This window comes from Austrofundulus limnaeus, unplaced genomic scaffold, assembly GCF_001266775.1.
Source record: "Austrofundulus limnaeus strain Quisiro unplaced genomic scaffold, Austrofundulus_limnaeus-1.0 Scaffold282, whole genome shotgun sequence".
In the NCBI taxonomy this organism is placed as follows: domain Eukaryota; kingdom Metazoa; phylum Chordata; class Actinopteri; order Cyprinodontiformes; family Rivulidae; genus Austrofundulus; species Austrofundulus limnaeus.
This window is the reverse complement of record NW_013952684.1, coordinates 385,753-395,480: the sequence shown is the minus strand read 5'-3', so window position 1 is coordinate 395,480 and position 9,728 is coordinate 385,753. Positions and strand designations below refer to the sequence as shown.

General features: G+C 38.7%; 1 protein-coding gene across 1 annotated transcript in view; it reads left to right on the top strand.

The window, feature by feature from the left end:
* The window catches only part of LOC106526575 (neurofibromin), a 145,701-nt gene that overhangs the window by 65,575 nt on the left and 70,398 nt on the right, over nucleotides 1-9,728 (top strand). Inside the window, exon 29 of the mRNA XM_014021210.1 lies at nucleotides 3,630-3,765. Within this exon, the coding sequence (XP_013876664.1) occupies nucleotides 3,630-3,765 (136 nt within the window). The remainder of the gene's footprint in view (nucleotides 1-3,629; nucleotides 3,766-9,728) is intronic.

Sequence of the window (9,728 nt, the reverse complement as noted above, 5' to 3'; positions counted from 1 at the left end):
ACCAAGTATAGACGTCAGATATTTAAAAACAAGTGACAGACTTGATCATGCTGACAATGGGTCTTACCGGTACATCCTGTTTGTGAATTTTGGGTAAACCATACAGACTAGGAGTGGCCTCACCTGGGTAAAGTCTGTGATACAGAATCCAATTAATAGCCTTGTCCTGTTCTAAACTTTTCAGGCAATCTATTAGTTTCTTCTTGTAACCACTTCCTGGATCTCTCTTCAGCGGCTCGTATGTGGTCGTGTTGCTAAGGAGTGTCATGATCTTATCTTCATAGTCCTTCTGGTTCAGAATAACTAACCCAACCTAATGTTAATTAGGTGTCAACGATAGCCATGTGATGTGAGTATCAGTCACATTACAAAAGCCTGAATTTTGCCTGAAACTCTCAGACTGAAGAAGTCTCTTGGAGAAGAGATGAAATGTTTCATTAGAGAAGAACCCGTCCAGAAGACCTATACAATTTTTTTTCTTTTTGATTTTTTACCTGGATTACTGAGATGCATCAGGACATTGTATTTTTTTATTTGTTATTTTTTAGCTTGTAGGTCAGTGAGTTGGCAGATCTGCCTCCTGCTTCCAAATACCGCTAGGGCTGTACGATATTAGGAAAACCTGCGATGTGCGATAACTGTGCTTAATATTGTGATGACGAAATGGCTTGCGATAAATGAAAAATTAAGAATGTTGTATTGATGTTTTTCTGTTCTGGGTTCAGAGCAAAAAACAGCAACAAAAATACTAATAATTTCCATTCCAGCATGAATTTATTAAAATATAAGGCAATTTTTTTCAATTGTCCAAATACATGAAGGGCTCCATTTGATTGGTGAAATACTTCAAGCTTCTGTCTGAGTGACAAAATGTAGAAATGCAAACTTTTGAGCCAACCATTTATTGCAATTTATGCAGGTTTTTTTTGCAATATGCATATTGCACCGGCTGTTATCACAATGATGATAAATTTTTGATGTATTGTGCAGCCCTAAATACTGCTGTAGTAAAAATATCCTTTTTTATTTCACTTGATAATTAAAAAAAATTTTTTTTCTTCTTTTTGTATTTCTATCTCCAGGTTTTTATCCATAATAATTTTATGAGCACCTTCCAGAATTTGACATTGTGACTGAAATGTCTCTCTGTTTCACTCTCTGAGGATGTAAAGTACTTGTATGTATCCTTAATTCTACTTTCACAAAAATAGTTCCGTCTAGAGTAAAATGAATGTGGGTGGGAGAAAACAATATAGTCTATTTAATAGGGTTTAACTCTCTCCAAACATCTAGGAGCCCTATCACCTTCTTAATTATGTTAACATTTTTTGTTATTTTGTTTATCCCTAAGATGTTTGGATTTTATGTATCTATGGATGAATTGAGCTGAATGTATAAATCTCCCATAATCACAATGCTGTGCTTCTAGCAAGCAATTAAAAAATGTTTATAAAATTTCATCTCCGATCCTGGGGGGCATATACGTTAATAAAAGTGATTAAAACACCCTCCAAATAGCCTTTGAGTAACACAAACCTCCCCTCCTCATCTTTTCTCTTCATGCACTCCAAGTTAAGTCTGCTTTAGATTAGAATTGCTCCACTTCTTTTAGATCCTTGGGAATGAGAGAATGAGAAATTTCCATTTTAAGTTTTTAAGTGTTTTATGTTCTTGTTGTGATAAATGTGTTTTATTAAAAAAAAATGATGATAATAAAAATATATTTTTTAATTATGCCTCCTCCCCAGAGGCATACTGTTCTTTGGTTGTCAGTCTCTGTTACTGGATACGAAATTCCATCCATCAGACTGTCCTGTGTGCAGCTATTGATTTCAGTCATAATTGACATAATAATTGTTCTTGGCCCAACGGTGGTCTGAAAACATTTATGGGGTCAAAGCTGAAGGTTGGGTAAAGTGATCTTTGTTGCTAGAATCACCTTATTTTGGATGGTACACATAAAAAAATAAAGCATAAATCAGATGACTCTAGGGCAGGCAGAGGGATAACAGTCGATACTTTAGAGCTAAATTCTACCTCCTAATAGGATTTGCTAACCCATTCACATTATAAAATAAACTTTTGTTGATTTTACACTCTGCGTAGTATAAACCAGGGGTACTTAACCTTTTTGACCTCGGGGCCCAATTTATTGAACATAAAGTGGCACGAGACTAGTGGCAGGCACTAGGCACTAGACTGGTACTGCTGTACCAAACGATTATTTTCTACTTGATTAATCTAACGATTTTTTTTGATTAATCGATTATTCTAACAACAAATCTATAAGTTATTCTGATGTGAGTGCACTGGAAATTTAAAATATTTTCATCTAATTAACAATAACAGTTCTTGAATATTGTAATATTTTCTTTAATAGTTTTTTCATGGACACAAAATATGCACTCTAGAGTCAATTCTTTAACAAAAAAAAGCTTAAAAGATTTAACATCAACATAAAATCTCAACCAAAGCATATAAAATTCAASTAAAAGAAATATAGTRCAAGATGTTAACAATCTAACAAATGAACTAAATCATGCAAAATTCAAGTCACTCTGGAAAAACTATAATAAACATTTTTTTATTATTTTTTATTTAACATATTTCTCAATATGTAAAATTTACAAATATCAAGACAACATCCAACTCTTTGTATTGTAACATCAGTTGTGTAACTTATTTCTTTAAGGTGAAAACTGTTGAAAACAACAAGACTGTTTTGTCTTATTACACAAATTAAAATCCAGCTCCACGTGTTTCTATTGATGTCATTTCCCCACTAGGAAAATTATGTGGAAAATTATGTGGGGCGATCCATGGAAGGCAAATAAGTTTAAATCAAATAAACAAAAGAGGATGCAGTTAAAATAAATCAAAGGTATTTAAGCTACGTTTTGAACATCCAGAACACGTCCAACACTTGTTGGCTGCTTGTGCTCTTTAGGTCAGACGTGTGTCGGGAAGCTCCTCTGTTGTTTCAGACGCTGGGGGAACCGTCTGATGGGGGAACCGTCTGATGGGGGAACCGTCTGATGGGGGAACGCGGCTCGACCTAACACCACTCTCTGTTTAATGGTGGATGAAATAAAGAAAGTGGCGGTACTTTATTTACTTTGAGCAAGTGAACGTCATGTTCACAAGATAATTAATCCACCAGATAATTCAGAGGTGGTCTGTTTGGCAAGTTTTACTCCAGGAGCTGCGAAGCTTGTTTTCAAGCTTCAGACTGAACTGAAGCAGCAGCTGCTGACGTCATTACGCTCTTGCGCGATGCTGCGTTCAGGACAAACATGAAAAACTCACCACTCTTATGCCAATACGGTCGCAATGATGCCTTTAGGTACCGAAATGGAATTGCACTTGTGAAAAGTGTTGGGCTTCATTTAGACACTCAAGACATCAATTCCGAGTTTCACATTGCCGGACAGCACACGGTAAAAAAAGGAAAGATAAAACATGTGATGAACCAGTCACTCCAGGACTGAGATGTTTTCATGAAGGATAACTCAATGATGGTTGCATTATTTTCACTTCATATTGCATGGATGGTTTGAGGGCTGGGTAGTTTGTGACCTCATCTGCTGCAGTTTGAACCTAACTGAAGGAGGTGTATTTTGTCTCATTAGGCTGGAACAAGGTGAAAACCTGGAGGAGAACCAGAGGAACTTGCTGCAGATCACTGAGCGCTTCTTCCACGCCATTATTGGTTCATCCAGCGAGTTTCCACCACAGCTTCGCAGTGTCTGCCACTGTCTCTATCAGGTATTATTCTACTTTCTTTACCAGGCATTAGTCTACTGTCTCTACCAGGCAATAGTCAACTGCCTCTACCAGGTATTACTTCTGCTCCTGAGTTTAGTTCCTCTTGTTTGGATCTAATAAAGCCACGTTTTAGGGATTTGGTTTATTTTTTATTATTATTATTTTTTTTTAAATGTTGTTGCTGAACAGATGTATGAACACCAGTTTGTGTGTACTACAATTCAAAAGTTGTTACTGACTAACTGAAACTAAACCAAGTATAAACTAATCCTTGTTTATGCCACTGTTACCATCATGACACTGTCAGCACTACTTTTAGTTCTCCAGCTAGCCCATTAGAAACAGGACAATCCACATTTTTGTTTTTATTTAACTGGGTTTTCATGTTAGTCTATCATTCACTCTGTAACACACATGATCAATGCACATTAAAGACAAAAAAAAAATCACTGAATACAAGAAAATAATTACGATTTTTACTGTTCTAATTTACTTTTCAATTGAACTCTTATTTTACCAAGACCCACCGAATAGCCCTCATTACTGAGTAAGAGGTCCCAATTACTTGATTTATCTCCTGCTTCATTCTACCATCACTCAAGAACAAGGCACCCACATACTTAAACTCATCCACTTGAGGTAGAGGCACGCCCACCACAACCCAGAGAGGACATTCCACCCTTTTCACACTCGGCTTCAAACTGCCCAGTACAAGCTGAAGGTCTTGGCCCAAAGATGCCTACAGAACCACATCATTGTCATAAAGCAGATATGAGACCCTTTGGTTCCAAAACTAAACACCCTCCTCTCCACAGCTGCTCTTTGAGATCCTCTGCAAGGGTAAAACTCTGTTCACTGTTCACGACCAGGACAGACACCACATTGCTGCCCTTATATCCAAAATTTGACTATTGATAGGAGCCTCCCTTCCAACACCCTGGAGTAAACCTTTCTGAACAGGTCAATAAGTGTGATCCCACGATAAAACACACTCTCCGGTCCCCTTTCTAAAAATGGGAACCACCACCCCAATCTTCCATTCTACAGGAGGTGTCCCAGTTCTACATGTGATATTGAAGAGACGTGTTAATCATGACAGCCCGACAACATCCAGAGACTTCAGCGTCTCTGGGCGAATTTCCTCCACCCCTGGTGCCCTGCCACCAAGGAACTTTTTGACTACTTCATTAATCTCTGCCATGGTAATGGACTGGTCTTCCCCAGAGTCTTCAGACTCTGCCTCCTCAAAGGTTGACATGGAGGCTGGATTGAGGAGATCTTTGAATTGTTCCTTCCACCACTCAACAATATCTCCAGTCTGGGCCAACAGAAAGTCCTTGTCCATAGTCTCCCCAAATTTCTTCCATGTCCACGTATGAGCATCCGCAACCACAGAAATCACAATCCTTCTGGTCACCCTGTACCTGTCAGCTGCTTCAAGAGTTCTGCAGGACAGCCAAGTCCTGAAGGCCTCCTTCACTTTGAAAACTGCATCTGCATTGGAGGCCCTGAACATGGTCCATTTGAATTTGATGTCCTTGTCCTATTGGAACATGTGAAAAACTCTCCCAGAGGTTTGAATTGAAAATTATACAGACTCCACTAAAAGTTCCCAGTTCACCCTCAATATACATTTGAGTTTAGCAGGTCTGTCCGGCAGCCTCCCTTGCCATCAGATCCAACTCACCACCAGGTGGTGATCAGTTGACAGCTCTGCCCATCTCTTAACCCATGTCCAAGACATAAGGGCCGCAGGTCACACAACACAATTACAAAAATCCATCATTGACCTTTGGCCTGAGGTGGCTTGGTACCAAATACACTTATGGTACACCATACGCTCAAACATGATGTTCATTATGGACAACACGTACTAAGCACAGAAGTTCAACAACAGAACACCATTTGGGTTCAGATCAGGGAGAGTGCTCTTCCAAATCACCCCCTTCTGGATAAATTTCTCATTGCTCACATGGGAATTGAAATCCCCAACAGAACGATAAAATCCCCAGAGCAGTTCATGTGTTACATTGCAGTTACAAATGAACATTTACGTACATGGATAAATATGATGCATTAACATTAAAATAACTATTTTTTTTTATAATCAAAGTTGTCAATTATGTTGACCCTACCATCACTTAGTTAAATCAGATTTTAAGCTTCTTGTGAAGGAGTTGGGTAACTCCAGGAGGTGTTACTGAGTTTTAATAGTTGATGAAGCTTCTCATGATGAACAAAAATTTGCTTGTGTCGGTCTACCATAGGGCAGCTGTGGCTACCAATGTTCTTGACCATCATCAGTGTGTGAATATGTGTATGAATGATTGAATGTCTGTTGTATGAAGTGCTTTGGAGTCTGTAGGGACTTGATAAAGCACTATATACAGTAAGTTCAGGCCATTTATCATTCACATTTGAAAAGACTGAAATGCCTGAAATTAGACTCACTGATATTCTGCCATCTCCAAGTTTCTATCTCATATAACTACAACTGTAAGTAACAGTGATATGAACTAATAAAAGATGGAATAATAATATAACAAAGAACCAGGTCAACAGGTGTTGTATGTACAGTCTGTAATATAAAGTTCGGACTGATGTAGAACCAGGTCTACAGGTGTTGAATCCATCCATCCATCCATCCATCCATCCATCCATCCATCCATCCATCCATCCATCCATCCATCCATCCATCCATCCATCCACCCACTCACCAACTGACCCGTCCGTCCGCCCATCCATCCATCCATTCATTCACCTACCAAGTGACCCGTCCGTACATCCGTTCATAAAATAGACTTCAATTTGTGGACAGACACCAAATTGAAGCCTGCCACCCACTTTACAAAGAAGTAAGACAGACAAACCAGCCATAATAATGCTGTTTGTGAATAAAAAACACAAGATCAACATGTTAAAACAAAGACATAAAAGAACTGTTACCCCCCGTTTACCCCTTTAAACTGGTGCAGCCTTGATTTCTTTGAGCAATGAAAGATATCAACACAAACCTGATAGTAGTGGAGTTTCATTCAATGGCATGGGGCTTACCATCCTAGCTCCTCAGTTGCAAACCTCTGTAGGATCTGTTGATCAGGATGTCTTTGTCTATTTTCAATACTTAAATCTCTCAGAAGTTTGGAGATGGCTGCTGGTGTGTTTGTATTAGCAGCAAAGGCATGTCGTCCAAGTGTGATGAAACTTTTGCTCCAAATGTGACCGTTGTTTTCATTGTCTCTATGACAAAGTGAATCACAGCAGTGTTAATTGCTAGCTTTCTTTTTACTGGCTGTAGCTTGGATTTGATGTTTTCAAAATCTTCAGCCAGACCAGTCTTCAGCTTGGATCTGAGCAGCGTAACAATTTATGCCTTCAATAATTCAAGGACCTCCTCCTTCAGGTCCATAATAAGCATTTGGTCACCAGGATCAGGTGTGTTAGTTTTACACCTGGGTGGTAAATCTCTTGATCTTCACACCTTGGACCCAGCTGCAATGGAGCCTATGGCGAACTTGAATTTCCATTTCCAATTTAGCTGCTGCTGAGTTAGGGATGGGTCAAGTGATATCATTGGCTATAGAGATACCATGATATTTTGTTTTGGCTGGTCTTTGTTTTTAAAATACACTTCTTTTTGACTTTAATTTGTCCCAACACAATAAACTGTTACATTGTAATTATAAAAATGTATAACATACAGTGAGTTTTTTAGTTAACGATTTTTTAAGCTGCCTAAATCACAAACTTTATGCTTTTCACACAAATTTAAATTTCTTCATTTCGACTTTCTACCGCAGGTGTATTTTTTTGTGTCTTCTGGGTTATGAACATTATATCATTGCTCACCTACCTCAGCCCCATATGTAAGCCACTATAGCAGCCTCTCCCCAATTTTATGATTTAATTTACTGGATTACACTTTTAAAATGAAACTGAGCAGATTTTGAACACATTATTATGAGTGGGAGTCATTGTTTTCCTACTGTTTGTTTGTTTGTTTATTTATTTATTTATTTCAGTGATTTTTGGTCAACCATAGCACATAAACGGCTGCACCGATCAACGTGAAATTTGGCAGGACTGTAGATGAGTCTGACCTACACTCTGACAGCCAACTGTTTTACGATAGACCCCATATTTGAGGAGGGGTTCCTTTCAAAGAGGGGTTGTCTGGACATGCAAAAATGCTTATAACTCAGAAACTGTTAAACATAGGAGCTTCAGATTGTTGTTGGTTGTTTAGCCCTGGTGAGGGGCTATCCATCAGGTCAACCAATACCCCCCCCCACTCCCACCCCACTCAGCCACTACAATTTAGGGATACACCTAGTAGCATGACATTTATTACGAACAAAGATTCCTGAGTTCTGGTGCATTTGTGCATGCAGGGGTCATTATGTTACCGCTATGCAGTATCTAGTTTTCCTATATTTTGCTTAAATACTATTTTACTCAAAGGTTTTCGGAGTGTCTCTACACTCTGCTCCGCAGCTCAGATGACCGTGGGTGCTGCTGGAGAGAACACACACACACACACACGTTTGTTCTTCAACCCTGTGGGGACCTTACATTGACTTCCATTCCATTTTAAGACTTTATAGCCTAACCCAGACCATTTACCCTGAAATTAACCTCACAGGACCCTAAAACTAACCTAAACCATGATGCACTTACGTCCCCACGAGGCTGCTTTCTTGGGAAAAATTTCCCCACGTTGTAGGAAAAACCTTTACACACACACACACACACACACAGATTTGAACGAGGTGGGACAACTCTACGTTGTTTTAAAAACTGTGCAGTGTTGCCAGACATAAGATAATTGTCGTGTTTGTACGATATGCTTTTTTACGATATGGTGTTAATTTGAATCAGTTAGGGAGCGGTCCAACATATGAAAAGGGACATACTTTGGACTTGGTTTTAATTTATGGTTTACATGGACATGTTAATGAAATTATTGATTCCAGTATTTCTGATCATCTGCCTGTTTTATTTGAATTTTAAGTTTGTGAAGCCTGTGCCTGATTTGCGCACCTTTTGTGCGCTCCCGTCGCCTGATCAACGCACAGACAGCCTCAAATTTTAAAGCTGCTTTTACTGATTTTGAGCTTCCTTCTTTGGATGTCCACCAGTTTAAAAATATTGATCAGCTTCTGGATGGTTTTAATTCTGTTTGTACTAATATTTTCAATTCAATTCAAAAATACTTTATTGATCCCAGAGGGAAATTAGGTAATTTTAGATCTTATTGCTCCTTTTAAATCTAATTGCGCTAAACTAGCTACAGAGCCCTGGCTGAATGATCACACTCGTGCACTCAGATGCAGCTGCCGGCGTGAAGAAAGGAGGTGGAAAAAGACGGGATCATATTTCCTTGGAGTTGTTAAAAGATTGTTTATCCAAATATCAAGTTGCTGTCAAAAATGCAAAGACTCATTTTATCTTAAATATTGTGTCTGAAAATATCAGTAAGCCTCTAACTCTTTTTAATTCTTTGAACTCGCTTTTAAATCCTCATGATTCATCTTGCTTGACTCCTTCTGCTTCACTATGTGAAAGGTTTTTAAAATACAAGTTCTGTCAGGTTCTTACCTGTACGCAACCCTGATCCTGTTATTTCACATGCATCTCCTGCTGTTTTAGAGTGTTTTGAATCTGTGTCTGTTTCTCATATTTCTGAGTTAGTTCTACACCCATGGCCTTCATTTTGTCCTGGTGACTTTATCCCATCCAGACTTTTGAAAGAGGTCTTTACCGTTGTTGGTCCATGGGTAGCTGGTTTTGTTAACTTTTCCCTTCACTTAGAGTGTGTTCCAGCTGCCTTTAAACATGCCGTCATTCAACCTCTTCTTAAAACGAACAACTTAGACCCTAACGACCTTTCAAATTTTAGGCCAGTTTCAAAGTTGCCTTTTCTCTCAAAAATTTTAAAGAAGGTGGTTTATCTGTATATGGTA